Consider the following 18,916-nt stretch of genomic DNA (forward strand, 5'->3'; position numbering starts at 1 on the left):
TCTTTCAGGATGGTCAGTCAGGTTATACAGTTGAAAAAGGGACATGTGGTGATTCTACATCAATACAACACATCTCACTGGGTAGTGAGGGTAGGCTTTTGATTTTCAGTATTATTTTTGTAATAACATAATTTTCCCATGACATAAGGCTGGTGAGTCAGATGATGATCACTCTCTAGACTGAGAGCTTCCTCTCTGTGGAAGACTCCTGTACATGTGTGTTGACTATAGAGCCACCTGAACCCTCTCTGGTACAACAATCACAGCAGCCTCGGATATGAAATCCTTTTTTTTGATATGAGAAATAAAAATAAAATAATATTGGAAATTTAAACAATACAATAATAACAATGTGATATTGAAACAGTTTCTGTACTGTTTTGATCCACTGTCAAAGGGAATCAGATTTTCGAAACATTTGTTTGAGTTACGAAAACAAGGAAAACAGACAACAGGACAATTCCGCATTAAAGAAAACATACAAAAAACAAACACATTAACACTTCATTCCATTTGTGAAAACACCAAACAGTGACTTCACAAATAGTGAGTGTAGATTTGCCAAATCTGGATTAGATTTACAGAGATTATGTAAAATCAGTCTCAGAACTCAGATGTTGTTTGATCTTTTGTTGTCTGGATGGAGAAAGCACACCGAGACAAAGATTTCACAAACCTGGAAGTGGGTTAAGCTTTACGGTAAACGTCCATGGCTGTTTCACAACAGTCATTCATTGGAATCTGACTCTAATCTTCAGTGGTGAGACTCAGATCACTGTGCCAGTTTTCACACATTACACAGTTGGAGCCAAAATAAATATTAAGAATTAGGCTCAGAAAAGGTGCTGAAGGTGCTCACACAATCACACACGTCTCCTGTTCATTAAAGGATCATTCCAGTTCATTTCCACTCGGTCCAACTCTCTAAACACATAGAGCAGCTACAGAGTCATTATGTCCAACGTACAGTGCGACCTCATCACCTTACATATTCCGCTGCACCGCCTGTTGAGCTGAGTAGATAGAATCAAAAGACTAAATGCGATGGAGAATATTATGAGGAGGTGAATGAGATAATGCTATGAGATAATAATGGAACGTTACCAGACAGAGTTGTTTTTGAGGCAAATGCAGCCGGAACTACATTCCAGACACGGCCGCTGAGTGGAGTGATTTCAAAAGCGAAAGTAGTTCTAAGTATTTGCTTCATGTGTTGAAATGTTACATGATTACATATATATATACTATATATCTCATAGCGTGGTGAATGTGCAGGTCACAACTTGTCCATGAGAGCGTTTTGGAGTTGTTGGATTGTGTATTTAGTTTGATGCGGGAAACATGGAAATACCGTTCACCTCCATTGTGTTCGTTGAGCAGCTCGCTGCTCTGCTCCACCGATCTAAAAACAGCTTGCACCGACAATTAAAGGTAATGAACCTACTGCTAAAACTATAGGGATTATGGCAATAGGCCAATTTTCCAAAATGTTGAAATATCTCTTTAAACTCCGCCCCCCCAGTATCAATGTGCTGCACACACACAAACAACCAAACACATGATGGTAGCTGGCTAATATGCAGGTCAGTCCACACCAGTCAGACAGGAGTGCTATGGAAAGGAAGACTTGTCAGCTATTGCTGCTACTTACACATTTTGTCATGATTGCTTGAGTGTGTAGGACGTGACAGAAAGCTGATGATGATTCAGCTCAGTGGGCATGTGGTTCTACTGTACAGACGTCATTTATGCCCGTGTTTTCCATGTATCCGTGGTAAAAGCAGATTTCAGAGCCAAACTCATAACTTGGTCATTTTGACAAATAGGATATTCTCAAGTTATTATTTTACGATGAGAAGGCCTGACCAGTGTAAATACAGCAAACTGGCTTTATCCACAAGTTAAAAAAAAAAAAAAAAAAGGGATTAGAGATTTTTTTTGCAGGTGACAAAGCATCTTGTGAACTTTCCCAGAAGCTCAGGTGTCATGTTTGGATAAAAATAAGATGCATTTTAAAATGTAGCCGGCTTAGTTTGGATATTTACTGTACGTCCAAGAGGTGAGAGAAAGAGAATTTCCTGTGTTGGTGAGTGGCCAAAAAAAAATCAGTTCTTCTTCATTGCTCACAATCAGAGACACAACTAGAGCTCTGTCTGTCTGAGGCCGTTCCAGCCAGAGGGAAGGAAGGAAAGAGAAAAGATGATGAACACAACAGAGTCTCTGAGGAGTCAGTCGTCACCGTGAGCATGCTCTCAATTATTACAGGAACCACACAAACATTCAGACAAAAGGATAACCCTATTTACAGCAGCCAGATTTTTTGGAGTGAATCACTTACAGAGTGTATCAAATCAAACAAAGTATTCAGCCGACATTATCAAAGTACAAAGAAGCCGATCTGTGGCCACGCCGCCGCGGCTCGCTGTGGGCCGTGTGGGTGTACCTGCCTTGTCTGAGGGTTAGGGAGATGACAGCAGTAGTGCAGATGGGACGGGGGGGGGGGGGGGTCGATCAGGAGGAACATACAGGTAACCGGAGTCCTTGGGTGTTTTTACCTGGGTGTCGTGGGGTAGCCTTGCGTATTTGCGTATGGCTTGGAGATGCTGCTTTATGCCCGTACCAGTCAAGGAAACCAGGAGTGCCTCGTCGTTGTTCGCCGGCTCCGTTTCCGTAACCAAACAGGAGCTTTTATAGTTCTTCGTAGTCGCCGTCGTCTCTTTTGATCAACCCCGCTCCTCCGCCCAGGAAGTCCTCCAGCTCGTCCACTTCCGTCTTCTTGGTCCGAGACTTCTTCTTCTTCTTGTCTTTGTCGTCTCCGGCAGCAGCTTCCTCCTTCTCCTTTTTCTTGTGTTTGTGTTTCTTCTTGTTTTTATCATCCTCCTGACAGCAAGACAGAGGTGTATTGATGTTACCAACCTTTAAAACACTGCACTGCGTACACAACTATAGCAACAACAGCTGATACTTTACCTCTTTGCTTTTCTTCTTCTTTTTCTTCTTTTCTTTAGATTGTTTGCTGTCTTTATCTGAGAAGAAGAGCAGGTACATACAGTTACCCGTCATGTTTAACTGAAGTGGTCAATACTGGATTTAGTTAAAAATGTTAAAATGAATGACTATGAAACATTTGAGAAACACTAAAAGGGCTAAACTGGATTTTTCTTGTTCCAAACCCCTGAGCCTGAGTATGGAAATAAATTAAAATTCAAAATCTTCATGGCAGGGAGCAAAAAGCCATAACAAGAAGATGGCTGGACACGGAACGTCCCACGGTTAATCAGTGGGAAGTCATAATTAAAGGAACTACTGACTTTTAGTGTCAGATTACAAAAGGGACAAAGGTGCTGCCCTCTGGGAAAAATGGAGCACCTACATCGCAAGAAGAGGTAAAACCTGCCTTTATACTTTATATAAGTAGAGCACATTGCTGTAATCAGTGGCGACTGACTCACAGCCCCATGGTTCTCTCATGTTTTGTTCCTATGAATTTGCACCTATGTATGTGTGTGTATATATGAATATGTTTATGATTATTTGGACATATGGGTGTATGTGAGCATGTGCACGTACGTATGTGTTCAGGTGCACGGGCATATGTGTGCATTATCTAACCATAACCTTTTTTTCTTTCTTTTTAGTTGTTGTTTCTTTTGGATCAATAAGGGCACTATGTGGCCTGCATCAAGGTTATTCAGTTTGAACTTTTTCATTAGTTTGTATTTTTATTTAGTTTGCTTTTTTATTTCAGTTTAGTTTTAGTTAGTTCAAAAGGTGATGAAGCAGTTTTAGTTTATTTTTTATTTTTGAGGAACTGACAAGTTTTTTATTTAGTCTTAGTCTTTCAGGTTTTAAGAGAAAGCCTCTGTCAGACCTTTGAAGATGAACTTCTAAATTTGTGGGATTTCTCCCTTTAGGTACATCATAATAATGTTCCCATCAGTCCTCATCATGTTACATTCACTCTTATCTACCTGTGGGTCGTACTCCAAGTCGTCCCATATTGAGCAGTGGCGTTTTCTTCCTACAGCTTTAGACATCTCTAAGAAAACTTGTTTTAACTAAAACTAGTTTTGCATTGTTCATTGTAGTTTTTATTTAGTTCTCATTTTTACTTTTATTTCAGTTTACTAAATTATTTTTTCACTGCTAGTTTTAGTTAATATAATAACCCTGGTTAGCATTTGAATTATTTTCTTAAATCATATTGTAACCATACCTATTTTTATTCATTGCATTGATGCTGCCCATGTTTTGTACAAAAAACTTGAAAAATAAAGTGCATATTGCAGTTAGAAAGACACATCAGCTCATAGTCCATGACTTGCCTTCCTGCTCCTCGCTGCTGTCCTTGGCGACCGGAGCCTCTTCTTGGATGCCGAGGCCGAACAGGTCGGTGTCGTCCTTTTGTTTGAAGGAAATCACAGTGGGCTTCATGGGCTCTGGCACTTTGGCTCTGGCTAACTGCATGTCGTCGTCAGAGAGATCAGACAGGAGCTCGTCCCGCAATGGAAACGCATCCTGGAGAAAATGGGACAGACAAAAATAAACTCATCACAACAATAAAAAAAGACTTGAAGGAAAAGGCTTCAGAGAGGCAGCGTGACGGCTGTGGAGTAAAAAAAAAACTCCTGATGCTATATCAGTATTCTGTCTGATGTGTACCACGCTGAGGATTTGACTGAATGACTGGTTCAGAAGCAGCACACATGTTAACAGTCCAGGATTGTGAGTCTGCTTTCTACTTTACCTTTACTATTTTTGGTGTGTCTGATGCTTCTGACTCAAAGTCGGGATCGTCCATGACAAAAGAGAGCATCTGGTGAGCGACGGGGGCCTCGGGGTCCGTATCAGAGTCCTCCGCTTTGGGTGTGTTTCCCTTCTTCTTGCCTTGTTGCCGCGGCGGCTGCTCTGCCGTCGGAATTAAAGTGAGGGAGATGGGCGCCGTGGTCTGGCTCCTGGGCTCCGGAGCTTTAGATGCCACCTTTGGTTTGGTGATATGAATCACAGGTCTGAAACGAGATGACATATAAATACCTTAAATAAACCTGTGCGTATGTATTGCAAACATGTTTAGATTTCCTCCATGTATGTATTGATGCTCTTGTATTGATCTTCTTTAATCTGTTGGCTCTTTTCTTCTAAACAGCCTCAGAACTAGGGGTGGGGGAAATCTCTGATTCTTATGCATTGCAATTCAGACGTGGACGATTCTGAATCAATTCACAAACGTCCAAATTTCGATCATTTAAATCTGTTAAATAAAGTAATACAGACGGTTCTAAAACATGAACTAAGAAGCGCAGTACGCGTCATCTCTGGGACACTACGAGGAGCGCTGCACAGAATAAACAAACATGGCTGACCACAGTCTCACACCTCACCGTGAGATCCGACCAGCTCCTTCTGATTTAAAAGCAGCCGTGTGGAAACACTTCGGCTTCTACAGCGTTGGCGGCGGAAGCAAACTGGACGAGAGCCACGTATATGTAGCTGTATCGTGCTTAATTTTTGTGATTCAAGATACCCGTTACCTTTGGTTCTGTACAACAAAGTTGTAACTTTCCAGTTTGCATACATTTCCATTAGGTTAATACAATATAATGGAAATTAATTCAATTGTTGTTTCTTATTACAAATGCACTGTTTTTAAAAAATTGCAAGTGATGAATGTTTATTCAGTGAGACAAAAAGAAATGTTGTGTAAAAGTGCATCAATACACATGAAAGATGTTCGTTTTATAATCGAATCGTAGCCCCTGAATCGTAATCGAATCGTGAGGTGCCCAAAGATTCCCACTCCTTCTCAGAACCATGGAAAGTCAGCAGTTGTCACGTGACATTGAGCGTCACAGATTACATAAAGCTAAGCCACCAACACAGCACTTCATGTGGCAGATCTACATGAGTCACAGCTAACTGTACAATGAGCTGCCGAAAACGCCAGAGCGGGCGCCAGGCAACAGGAAGCAGCAGACTGATGTCACCGTGTACAACAGTTTGAACTGTGATTGAGAGTCTAGAGAGTAGAAGCACAATCTGGTCGCAATGGAAAGAGAAAGAATAGAACAGAAGCCTCCAGATGGAACTCATGAGTTTCTATTTTTAACATGAGAGGTTCAGGTCTTTATTTGAATGACGTTCAAACTCTACGATGTAACAAAACTTCACCTTGATCTAGTGTTTTCTGTATTTCAACATCAACCAGAGAAGAGAACATGGCTGGGATGGAAATAGGTACCATTACTTTTAAAATTGTGTGTTGCATTTTAGTGTCTGCTTGACAGGCCCAAGAAACAACTGAGTAGTCAGACACACAACAGATTCACTGGCTTTACTAAGATAAAAAAAAAGTGGTCGAGTGGTAAGGTAACCAATGCAGAAAGCAAAACAGGATCTCTTCTATTGGTGGAAGTGAATTGATGACTCCAATGAAATATTTGACCCTCTTCAACACAAATACACACTGGCTGCAAGTCGTCCAGTTGTCACTGATGCTACATCTGATTGTTATGCAAAAAGTAAGGACATAAAATGATTTGGGAATTATTTAAGCAGATTTGCAGCTGTGATGTTTCAGTCGTAATCTGGAATTTCAATTTCACAAAAAAAGAAAAGAAAACAAAATATATTGTCAGGCAGTGTGTAGCCTGTGCATTCAAACTTACGCTTTCAGCTCAGGTTCGCTGTCCAAGTCTTGGTCCTGTGTGATAGTGTGGGCTACTGGTACTCCCTCCTCTTCATCACTGGTTAAAGTGATGTCTTTACTGGGTGGAAGGGTCTTAGGCTGGGGGAGGGTGGGCTCTGTGTCATCGAGATCCAGCTCGTCCTGGAAGCCGGACACCATGGGGTTACCTCTGTCTTCACCATCACTGGGACACAGAGAGAAACCATGGTTAACTATTGCACAGCTTAAAAAATATAAGCATGCATATAAACATGCATTGTTCTCAAGTCTCACAGCTGATCATAGCCCATGCACCATGATACATTCAAAAGATGTTTGTTGTAAACCATCTCACCTGTCACTGTCCACAGCGTGAGCCGGTGCAGGCTGAGGCACCTTGGTCTTTGTAGGCAGACTGTCCTCCAGGAAGCTCTTGTCCAGTCCCTCATCTGGCACAAAATCATCCACACTCTGAACCTTGCCAGGACACACTGGTGCAGCAGCGTCCTCTGAGAAGAGCAAAGAGCCAAATATATGTGAGTAATTGTAAAAAGAAAACACTCAAGTTAATGAAAATCAACCATTAAACATAAAAAACTCCCATCATGTTTTGGATGAGGTCAGTTAAAGGCAGTTAGGAGGCTCCAGAAACATCTGGAGGAAGCAGGAACAGAGGCTGTGACTGTAACACCAGCTTAAAATGGTAAAGCAATTCTTATCTTTGAACTCTAGGAAGAGAGGGCTGAAGCTCGGTTCACTCCAACACCAGACCAAGTAATTAAAGCAGAAGTAAGCGATCCGGTCGTTTTGGCTAACTTTTTGTCAGCCGATGGAGTTAGCAGTCCCCGCCCTCGTAATGGATCTATTGGTCCTCGTCCCTACGTCACCACATTCACGCGCATCCCTTGACTGCACACACAGCCCTTTATGCCGTTCTCTCTCCTCATTGGATAAAACTTGTAGGATACAAGAAAAGTTTTCTCCTCGGCTCAGAGCAGAGCAGAGTGACTGACAGACCCGTGTTTCAGACCAAACACTCTATGTAAGTGATTGCCATCCGAAGATATAACTATTTAAGACTTATATTAACACAAACATTCCGCTTACTTCTGCTTTAATAAACTTAAAAAACTGAAGAACGATTAAGGAGACAGCAAGAAAGCAAAAGTTTACGCCTACTTTGGTTCCGTCTAAATTGGTGTGAAGTCAGGCTGGTTCACCAGAAAGCACCAAGTTTCTGAGACTCCAGAAAGGAGCAAGAACCAGAACCAGAACCGTGTCTGTCTGAAAGCACCCAAAGTGATGGATGTGTGAGCCTGGTTTTGTCCCAGGTAGTTTTATATTTAGGGCTGCCCCCGACCAAAGATTTTGTTGGTCGACCAGTAGTCGTCACTTATGGCGATTAGTCGACTAATCGACCCCCCACCTTGAGGGGAAAAAAAAATCAAAAAAATTTTTTTTTTTTTTTTTTTTTTTTGCCCGCGGTCAGGTTGAGAATTAATTAATTAATGCTCGTGACTCCGGCCGTGTTGGGTCCGAGATTCAACAACAAGCCGGTCGGGTTTCACCGTTATTACCGGCAGAATGCCCGTTTATCACCAATAAACACAGTAGATGAGGGGGGTAAAAAGTGACTGAGCTCAGGCTGTGTGACGGGGGTGCGGGGGTGGGGGTCCGCGGCGTGGAGCGGTGCGGGCATAGACATATGTCTATGGGTGGGGGTCTCTGACTGCAGTGGGGACTATCATGGATCCGCTCCTTGACACTGAGACTGACCGCCGGTGAGCGCTGTGGGACGGGACCGGGGCTCAGACAGCACCGCTAATGGTGACAGCGGTGATACGAGAGAGACCGTGCCGTGTAAAAAAAAAAGAAAAAAAATGTCACGTCACGACTTCCTGTATCTGGCCCTTCAAAATAAAAGCCCCATAACCTTTCCTATACAGTTCAGTCATTGATGTTGGCTTAATTTTGACAAGACACGGCTCCAAATGTTTTTTTTTTTTTCCTGCGACCAATCGACCAATGAAATTTTGGTCGGCTAATGATTTTTTGGTCGACCAGTGCTTGGTCGACTATTTGGGGGCAGCCCTATTTATATTCAAGTCCTCTAATAACAACCACCTTTCCTGTCCATTAACCAGATGTATTTGTCAATTATAGGAAAATCATAACAGGCTTCCGCAAACTGTTTACCTGGAGCAGAAACAGGAGCATCAGCAGCAGGCGATGAACCAAACCAGCGGGACATGAAGCTGCGTTTCTGAGGGGCCGACCCTGCGGACGCCGCCGCCGAGGACTGGTGGTGTTCAGGAGACTGGGCCGACGACTCCACGGTGGGTGAAGCCGCCCCGCTAACCGCCGCCGAGGGGGGAGGAGGAGGAGGAGGAGGAGGAGGAGGAGGGGAGGACGCAGACACGGACGGCGACTGCGGGAGCATCTGGGAGGGGATGGGCGGCTGAGGGGTGCTGGGGCTGGAGCTGCCTGTGGAGGCCCCGCTGGGGGGGACGATGGGGGACTGGGAGCCTGAGGAGGAGCCGTTGGCCGGACCAGGAGAGCCGTAGCTCTTACTGCGAGTCTCCAGGTTCTCCAGGAAACTGCAGAAGACAAAAAAGTGCTGTTGATAAAATGTGATTCACTTCAAGGGATATTTCAACATTTTGGCAAATTCGCTACATTGCCGTAATCCCTATAGTCTTAGCAGTAGGTTCAACACCTTTAATTGTCGGTGCAAGCTGTTTTTAGATTGGCGGCACCGCTGATCTAAAAACAGCTTGCACCGATGATTAAAGGTAATGAACCTACTCCTAAAACTATAGGGATTATGGCAATCGGCGAATTTGCCAGAATGTTGAAATATCCCTTTAAAATAACATATGAAGCTAGGAACACAGTGTTCTGTGAACATTTCATTTAGAGACTGGATATAAACCTGCTACATGGCTGCACTTTGTATGGATGTAAGCCGTGGGCTTTCCCTGCTGCACAGACACTGCGGGAAGAGGAGGAGTGCTTCCAATACACTGAGTCTTGTCTCCATTATTGCAAATGAACTATTTTCAAACACATGTATCATTATTATTAAAGGAAGCAGAGGAATAGCTGAGCATAAGACACAGTTGCGGAGATCATGTGCTGTGAAACAGATGAATTGCTTCTGACTCTCAGAGTGATTATCTTCTAAGTACACACAGCCGAAAACACAGCACAGTCTTTGTCTCTGACTAATGTTCTGCGTGATTTAGTCAGACTATGTCAGGGTTATGAAACAAGAATTCAGCAGCAGAGCAGCATCTTAGAAATGGCTTAAAAGTCAACATGTAGTCTTAAAGGGATAGTACAGATTTTTTGAAGTGGTGTTGTATGAGGTACAAATGGCCTCTCAGTATAATATCAGCAGTAGACAGCTCTCTGCTCTCCCCCAGTTAGCTATAGCAGCTAAGCGAGATACAGGAGATAAACAGCTGTGAACAGACCCAAACTAAGAGGGTATTTTGGCTGCCTACACAAAATCCCTTCTCAAAACAATACACCAGTTTAATTGTACACTATGTAAATTTTTTTCCAGTGCATCAACTGGTTGGAAAAAAGCAGTTTATCTGGAACTAACCAACTCACTCAGTATTCCTCCACACAGGCAGCCTGGGCCATTTGTAACTCATACAACCCCAAAACAGAACTACTATCCCTTTAAGGGTCAGTCATTTGTTACACTGGGGTTAGAATAATAATAAACTAGGATTGTTCAAAAATACTGACAGTAACTCTATTCACTACAGCCTATAAATATTTGAAATGTGCCTTCTGACAACTCCAGTCGCACTCAGCTGACAGTCACAGTAACTGCATTAATGCATTCTTGAGAATCACAATGAGATTAAGAGCTTGTTGCATTTACTATCTGGTGTGCAGTGCACCACAACTGCATGGAAAACAAAGCTTTTGCACATGCTTCTAGGGCAGGCATGTCCAAACTATTCCACAAAGGGACATGTGGCTGCAGGTTTTTTTGTTCCAACTAATCAAGAGCACACAGTTTTTGACCAATCAACTCTCTGAAGACAGATCAGTTGATCAAATGAGTCAAGTCTGGTGTGCTGCTGCTTGGTTGGAACAAAAACCTGCAACCACATGGTCCTTTGTGGCATAGTTACCCGCTGTAGGGTCTTTGTGTAGCAGTAAACATGTAGAGGGGAAAAAGCATAACAAATAGTACATTTCATAGTTTTGATCTTCTGTCTCCTGCTGGACACAGAGCTCCTCCAGGGTGGCGTCCATGTCCAGCTGGTTGGTCTCCAGCTGCCTCAGGAGGGTCTCTCTCTGCACACAAACAATAATCACATACACACACCTGGCATTAGTAACTGGGCATGGACAAACATTACACCTACACCCACCGCAGAATCATTCTGCCCCATTTATATAACGGTGTAGTACCAGTTACAGAAGCATATCAATTATTCATTTAAACCTGCACAGCATGGAAAAGAAGAGGTGAAAATAAAATGATCATGAAATAAACGAGAATTAAAAAAATAACCTGTAGCTGTAAGAAGGGGATGTTGAAGAATCTGTGCAGATATTTCAAGCCAAAGCCGTTCTTCATAGAGGACTCAGCATAGTGGATGTAAGATGATCCCATTGGTCTGCAGAACACACGAGACACTCCAATTATAACAAGATCAAAATGTAATTGTTTGAAGTTAGCATGTTGAAGCTGTATTAATTAAGCAGCAGCTTTAAAAATGATGTCTGATATATTATCACAGGTCAAGCAGCCTCAGAGCAACGCCACCGTTTAGTTGACCGCTAATCTCTACCTGTTGAGTCCAGCAATCAGGTCCCTTATATCATCAGGAAGGATAACACGGTGTTCTCCCATGTCCCTGTGGTTTCCCAACACACACACCGGCACATGGGTGGGTACTTTGGGCAGTTCCCTCAGGATGTAGCTAAACGTCCTGCGATTGACAAAATTGATTTGACATTAATCTGTGGGTTGGGAAAGATCAAACTTATAGACAGTCACAGCGACATTCATACATTGACCAGGTGTGCATCAAGCACCAATGAACTGGTTACTGCAGTTCTCATACTACAAAAAACAAACAAACAATACACGCTCTTTTTTCTCAGTTAAAGCAGATATCAGTGGAATGTTTTTGTTAATATAAGTCCTAAATAGTCCTATTTTCCGTCAGCAATCACTTACATGAAGTATTTCAGCCTAAACACGAGTCTCTCCGTCACTCTGCTCTGCTGTAACCCGAGGAGAAAATTTTCCTTGTGGGATACAAGTGTTATCCAATGAGGAGAGAGAACGGCATGAAGGGCTGTGTGTGCAGCCAAGGGATGCGCGTGAATGTGGTGACGTAGCACGAGGACCAATTGATGCCTGACAAGGGCGGGGGCTGCTAACTCATGGTGCGTTCAAAGAAACTCGTACTTTGTGTTTTTCCTTCCTGTGAAGTCATACCAGTTCGATCTGGTACGAGTTCACGGGTCGGAAGTTACGAGTGGCCGTTATAGGGAACTTTCACAGACAACAGGATGGTAAAAACACGAGCTACGGGTTACCTGGAACGCTACCAAGTCGTAGTTGTGACTTGAAGCTGTAACTTACGGTTTCAAAAGCCTGCCTTGAACGCAGCATTAGCCGAAACGGCCGTGAAGCTGATATCTGCTTTAAAGGAATAGTTCACCAAAATTCAATACAGGACTGTTTAGGAAATGTCCTAAATGATGTCGTTTGGAGTGAACTCTGGACTATATCCCTTCAGGACACTTGTATTGCAGTGGACGGAGCAGTGTGGAGGAATGTGAAATGCTTTTTGTGTAGTTTTATGGACGTTTTTGTGTTGGGCGCTATTGACTCTCATGTAAAGTTTTCGTTGAACTACGAACCAGCCTCCCGGGTCTCCAGATGCATTTTGAGGAATAAAAAACTACTCCAGAGTATTCATCAGCATGAGGGTGAATTTCATTTTTTGGTAAACTATTCCTTTAATTTGAAGATTAGTTTAGTTTTGTTACTTTTAATGTCTGGGAGAATGGAAGAAGAAAAAGAGAAAAAATAAGTTTGTTCACATATAACACATAGCACAAAATACACATGCACATATTAACATTAAAACATAACACCAGATATCCACAATCCCCACAAATACACACTCTCTCCCTTTGCACTACTGCACCAGCAATATTCTATATTGCACTCCCCTGTCCCATCATCCATTTCATTGCATGAATAATTGTATTGCACTCCTCTTATTCTATTGCAGTCTATCATTATTTTTATTGCACAATCCCTCTGTAAGGCACCGGAAATGTGGAAAATTGCTCACTCACTCGCACACATGCATCTTGCACAACTGAGCAGTCAAGATAGGTATAAAGGACAGTTTGTATCTATTCAGCACTTTGGTAGCCTGTACCGTCAAGAGATGGTATGTTTGGTCAATGGTCAGTTAGACCTATTATACAGAATTTTGTGGAAAAAATGTAAATGATGCCTTTTTTTCTTTTTTCTGTTGCTGAATGTTGTATAAAATAAATGAAGGAGGACTTTCTGGGTGTTGGGTCAAAAGGTGGAACATGAACTCTTACTGTACATATCGGCTGGTAATACAAAGTAAGACAATGGTTTCCAACCTTTTCCAAATCGTATAACACTTGAAAAAAAATTATGAGTGTTAATACATACACACAAAAATGCTTCCTACAACAGTTTAAAATTAAAAGTGGACAGAGAACCTTTATTTTTAAGCGGGTCTATTGTTTCTGTGTGGCAGTAAACGTTTTGTTTTAGTTCCTGTTATTGGTGTTTCTGCTTTTCACATGCTGTTCAGATCAGCTTGTTTCTTTAGCCTAGCAATTAGCGATGTCTTCTCTCTTCTCAGTGCGGCCTATGTTTAGTTCTTCCTCCACCTCCTTTAGTAATAATGATACATGCAATGAAAGTAGTTCATTAGCTGTAATGGAGATGAAGCTGGTGAATTGGATGCATGATTCTGCTCCCATGCCTAACACGAGGCGTTGGCATCCACACACAGTCCTGATCTTGCTTGAAAAGTCTCTATAACTTGCAACAAATGTGCTAAATTGGCAACATTGCAGGCTGTAAACACTCCTCCTATCAGAACCTGTTTGCACCGAGTCAATCTGAAAGAGCAGTAGCCAATGAGGAGACTCCGACACAGTCATGTGGTGTTTGGCCGAGAGTTGGTGGAATTATGTTCACTCAGCTATGATGAGTCAGCTGGTCAGGGACAGCCGTGATTATATTGTACATTATATTACATTAGGAGATTACGTTTGGAAACAGTTGGAAACCCTAAGAAGGTGGTTTGACATTAACAAAGAGTCTAAGGACGAATAGAATTCATTGCATCTGGAGTTTTCATTAAATATAAGCCATAATCATTACAATTAAAAGAAATAAAGACATGAAATATTTCAGTCTGTGTGTAATGAATCTATATATTATATGAGTTTCACTATTTGAATTGAACTACTGAAATAAATGAACTTTTCCATGATGTTCTAATTTATTCAGATGCACCTGTACTTCTTGAATCACTGCTCACTATTCATTTTATGATGCACACTCCTAGCTCTACATATTAGAGTGTGTGTAGATATGTAGGGAAATATCTTTCAAAACCTACACCAAAAAAAAAAGACATGAGAATTGTCAATAATGCTGATTACAAATATGTAACTAATTAATTTTCTATCTCATCATAATATACACTGAAACAGACATTCTGCAGACTTGTACACTTTATAATCATGTTTGTTTAAAGTAATAAATAAAACACTTCCTGACTGTATCTAAGAGTTGTTTTCAGATATCTGCTCAGGTGAAATATTTAATTTGTCAAAAAGCTGTTGAGGCCAAAAGATGTGAGTTGATGTATGATGGTTAAATGGTTTCAATTGTGGAATTTCTGTAATTTAGAATTTAAAGAATGTAAAAAATATATATGTAAATCAATAAAAGCATTACAAATGAAGGATGCAAATATTTGAACTCCAGAGGGAAATGAGTGATGATCATGAGAACTCCTGTGTCTAGTTTATCTATTCCTGTTTTATATCTTTAAAATGAATATTATAACCCAATGGTCAATACCCACAATAATAATAAAATAACCAAATCCACCACTTGAGGCTCTCAGCTGCACAGCCACATGCAGAGGGACTGAAACCTTATCTGTCCATGCATATTGTAGCATTAGAGTCCTCTGATGAGACAATGCTAGAGCGGTTAAGACACTGGATCTTACCACTGCTTGGTGATGTCAAACATCATGATGACTCCATTGCAGTTCTTGTACACGTCCAGGAACTCTGCATCCAGGGCCACCTCATCGGACTACAACACACATACATTTTTTATTAAAAACAGCAAAATCAATCACACAACATCCATATGTAAAAAAAGAAAAAAAAAGGGAGAAATTACACTTTTATTTTGAAAACTTGTATTTTTGATTATTTACACTCTCTGGTTCATTCCATTACTGACCCACATACTATAAGTCAGCCTTTTTTTTTTCCTTTGAACACATGAGAGTCATGTGATAGTCACCTCTTGGGGCTCATTCTCCAGTTTCAAATTCTCTCCGCGCCGCTTGCCTTTGCCTTAAAGAACAAGAAATCAAAAGTGGTACGGTTAGATGAGCTGAAAATAAAATTAAAAATAAAATAAAAACCATTACCATCTAGAGCTTAGTTTATTCTTGTATGATGGGTGCAGTAAGCAGAGCAGCACATGTGCTTTCCTTACAGAAAAGCATCTTGCAGTTTAAATTCCAAACACTTTTAAATCATGGCTCACACTGTGCAGCCACTCGCTCAGGCTCCATCAATACACAGCACCAAAAAAGAAAAAAGAAAAGAGAAAATAAAAAGAAGAAGAAGCCGTGACAACTAGCCACACACACCTGGGGATAGCCAAACCTTTAGAATATTGACATTAAGATAAGAGTGGAACCAGGCAGGGCAAACCCACAGCACACAATCCAGTTTCATTTCTACACACTATAGTGGCGCTCACCTACACCTTCAGGAAGAGGATATTTTTGGCCTGAGATGAGTGCGAGAGAGGTGCAAAGACAACATCGAGGACAGAAAAAAGAAACAAAGCAACCGTGCATCCATTTAATGTCATGAAATACACTAACAGGGGGACAAGAAAAAAGTTGTGTCATTTCCTTTAGAACTGATTGGCCGTGTATTGCAACACTCACCTTTATCTACCACATCCCAAACCTCCACTTTGACCACGTCGTCAGTAGCTGAGAGAAACAGACAGAGGATTTCCATTATTCACGTTCTTGAGCACTCAGGGTAAAAGAATTAAAGTCCAGACGTTAAGTGACTATAGCATGGATCCAGTAACTAAACGACTACAAGACGTAGTAGGTGGAGGCACTAACGCAGATACAGGACGCCTACTCTAAAGCTCAGTTAGATGAGGCTAAATCCAAATAATGCAGTCACTCTCTTTTTTATTTTTTACCTTGATATGGAGCCACTGCAATAAATCACCAAGGCACAAACAACAAATGTCAAACACAAATCAAATAACACATATAATCATATCAATGGTGACAAGATAGAATAAGCCAGCATGTTCTTCATGTGCTATAACTTACTTTTATAATTCCAATGGATACTTGTGGCCTGGATCTCCTGAGTAGGTATGTAATCCTCCACAAACTTCTTGCCCTGCAGGCGATGCCATAAAGTACTCTTCCCAGTGTTCCTGTCTCCCCGGATGACTATTTTCACTTGAGTGGGACAGAGATTGCATATTTGTTTTAATAAGGTAACAGTTTTACATCTTGACTTAAAAGCAACATTTGGTAGTCATGGAGGGAACAGACATTTTGCTTGGCTGAATTACTCACTATTATACTGGACTCCTTTAGCGAAGCGTCTCTGCAGACTTTGGTTCATCGACTGCATGCCGGCTGGGATGTTCTTGTCCCTGAGCTGTCCCGGCTCGGATCCCACCAGCTTCTTCAGCGCGGAAAACATCTTGACCAGGTTTTTCGAGCCTCTTCAGAAACAAGTGGTAGTACGGTGGAAAAAGGTAAAGCAGTAACAGTGTATCCTGACAGCTGAAGAACCTAAGGGTCCATGCTTAGAAGCAAATATGGTGCCAAAATGGTAAACTGTGATTCCAAACTTAGCAGCTGTTTTTTTTTTCTTTTCAAACTTGTCTGAATGGTCTTGCTCGTCCGGCAGCGGTGGAAGTAACTACCATGTTGTTTTGAGCATCATCTAGGAAAAAAAAGAGGAATAAAGAAATTATGGTTAGTAACTACAAGTGATTTCATTTCAGAGTGTAGACATGAGAAAAAAGGCAATTTTGTCAAACACGTAACAGACATACAATGTCTATAGATATATATATATATAATATTCACATTTTCTTGTCATTCATGAGCCTCACACACATTGGCCTGACACCTGTAATGGCAGATCCCAGATTCTTTGAGTTGCCCCCTCCATGTTTCACCAGTGTTAAAAAAAACTGCCAATTTACTGGTTGAACATGCGCAAGTAAATGAAAAATTGACTGGTAGTGTCTCAAATTTTAGGGGCAAAATGCCATTTAGGGTCAGTCTGGAGCCCTGCCTTACACAGTATGACAAATGTGAAGCCAGACCTGTTAACATCAAAGAAAATACACTGATCATCAGGCATAACATTATGAGCACTAACACTGAATAACACTTCATCATGGCTAATTATGAGGCAGCAAATGAACATGTTGTCTGCAGCTCTTGTGGGCTGTTCCCGGTCTGCAGTGGTCAGGATCTATCAGAAGTGGTCCAAGGAAGGAACAGTGGTGAAGCGGCCAAAAGGCTCATTGATACACGTGGGGAGAGAAGGCTGGCCCGTGTGCTCCCATCCAACAGACCAGATACTGTTGCTCAGACTGCTTGAGAAGTTCACGCTGGTTCTGACAGAAAGGTGTCAGTACACACAGTGCAGCGCAGTTTGTTGTGTATTTAGCAGGTGGTCAGAATGTTATGCCTGATCGGTGTGTATTATGTATCCACAACATATTCATGGTATTTCAGTTTAAAAAGATCAAGAATCAGACTGCTCATCCATCCATATGTCAACATCATCTCATGTTTGAGTTACACTGAGATAAGCATCTCCTCTAGTCTTCTATCCTGATGTTGTGATTCTTACATCATTTCCAGATGCTTCAAAGACTCATTGAACAACATGAAGGAAACAATACACCACCTGCTTCGATTACAGAGAAACCTGGTGGTGTGGTCAGGTGATACTTTTTGCAGTAGACACATCACCAACAGCTACAAGCCTTGCCCGTTTATGTATGTAGTGAAACATTAGCATTGGACAAGCGCAGCTGTGTATGAGACCACGTCTCCTTATCCCTATACAATCCTAATGAGAGCTGTCACAGTGTCCCGGGAGCTTTTACATTATTCACTATCTAGTCTGTGTGTCCAGTTTACACTGTCAGCAGTCTGAGTCTCTGAGAACAGCTGTTTCCATCACCCATATGTGCAATACTGGAGTGATAAGAGCCTTTTTACCTTATACGTTGACCAGCTAGCATTAGCTGCACGGGCTATTAGTGCTTGTTAATGGTGTTTTATCTCATTTTTCAAGTCAAAATGGTTATAAACACTAAAGCCAGCAACTCTAAAGGGTATGTCAAGGTCAACACAGCGTTCAAACGGTGATGAGGCAGCCCGGTTTGTTACCTACCCGGTTTAAAAGGTAACGTTATCCTTCTGGACCTGTTCTAGCTAGCTATCCAGTCGATATTAGCTTAGCCTCTGCTCCTCTGTGCTAAATGACATTAAACGGCGGTTTAAACCGGATGTCTCCTTCCTGCTGCCATCGGCTACAAATACTCACGGTTATTTATTGAGATACCAAACTGTAGTCCCGACATCTTTTTCTCAAAATAGCTGTCAGAGCTCCATCCCTACAGACACACAGCAGCGACATTCCTTTGGAGGAAAAAAAAAGCAGCTACTGACCAAGCGTCACAAGAAAACATCAACTTCCGGTGGAACTTTCAAAATAAAGCTGATGTTGTGTTTGGGAGAGGAAGGACATTTAACATGTTTACATTCCAGAATTGGAGGACATTTTATGTCCCACCCATTAATGACCCAATAAATCATACATGAAGTTCCAAAACTTGCAATTGTGGTGAAAAATATAATTATTCTGAGACAAAATATA

General features: G+C 41.6%; 2 protein-coding genes across 3 annotated transcripts in view; both read right to left on the reverse strand.

Moving 5' to 3' along the window:
• The window catches only part of imp4 (IMP U3 small nucleolar ribonucleoprotein 4), a 247,612-nt gene that overhangs the window by 21,484 nt on the left and 207,212 nt on the right, over positions 1–18,916 (reverse strand). The window lies entirely within an intron of this gene.
• Positions 1,274–18,704, reverse strand: rabl6b (RAB, member RAS oncogene family-like 6b). 2 transcript variants are annotated; one of them, XM_083979264.1, is made up of 17 exons: positions 18,584–18,704; positions 16,582–16,957; positions 16,327–16,461; positions 15,919–15,966; positions 15,726–15,755; positions 15,258–15,310; positions 14,953–15,041; positions 11,485–11,625; positions 11,205–11,310; positions 10,881–10,984; positions 8,861–9,261; positions 7,020–7,173; positions 6,666–6,869; positions 4,748–5,009; positions 4,326–4,518; positions 2,971–3,026; positions 1,274–2,880 (listed from the first exon to the last, which is right to left on the reverse strand). In XM_083979264.1, the coding sequence occupies exons 2-17, from the start codon at positions 16,709–16,711 to the stop codon at positions 2,689–2,691; spliced, it is 2,298 nt and encodes a 765-aa protein (XP_083835390.1). In that variant the 5' UTR covers positions 16,712–16,957; positions 18,584–18,704; the 3' UTR covers positions 1,274–2,688. The 2 variants fall into 2 exon arrangements, with proteins under 2 accessions (XP_083835390.1, XP_083835391.1); XM_083979265.1 differs by lacking the exon at positions 15,726–15,755.

The sequence above is a fragment of the Trachurus trachurus genome (genome assembly GCF_905171665.1).
Source record: "Trachurus trachurus genome assembly, chromosome: 9".
NCBI classification, from domain to species: Eukaryota; Metazoa; Chordata; class Actinopteri; order Carangiformes; family Carangidae; genus Trachurus; species Trachurus trachurus.

Excerpts from the sequence above, each read along its gene's own strand:
- rabl6b (XM_083979264.1), bottom strand. The coding sequence starts at position 16,711 with ATGTTTTCCGCGCTGAAGAAGCTGGTGGGATCCGAGCCGGGACAGCTC. Across the intron at positions 15,756-15,918 it reads TTGGGATGTGGTAGATAAAG|GCCAAAAATATCCTCTTCCT; the intron begins GTGAGTGTTGCA and ends CACTCATCTCAG. Across the intron at positions 5,010-6,665 it reads AGCGAACCTGAGCTGAAAGC|ACCTGTGATTCATATCACCA; the intron begins GTAAGTTTGAAT and ends ATCTCGTTTCAG.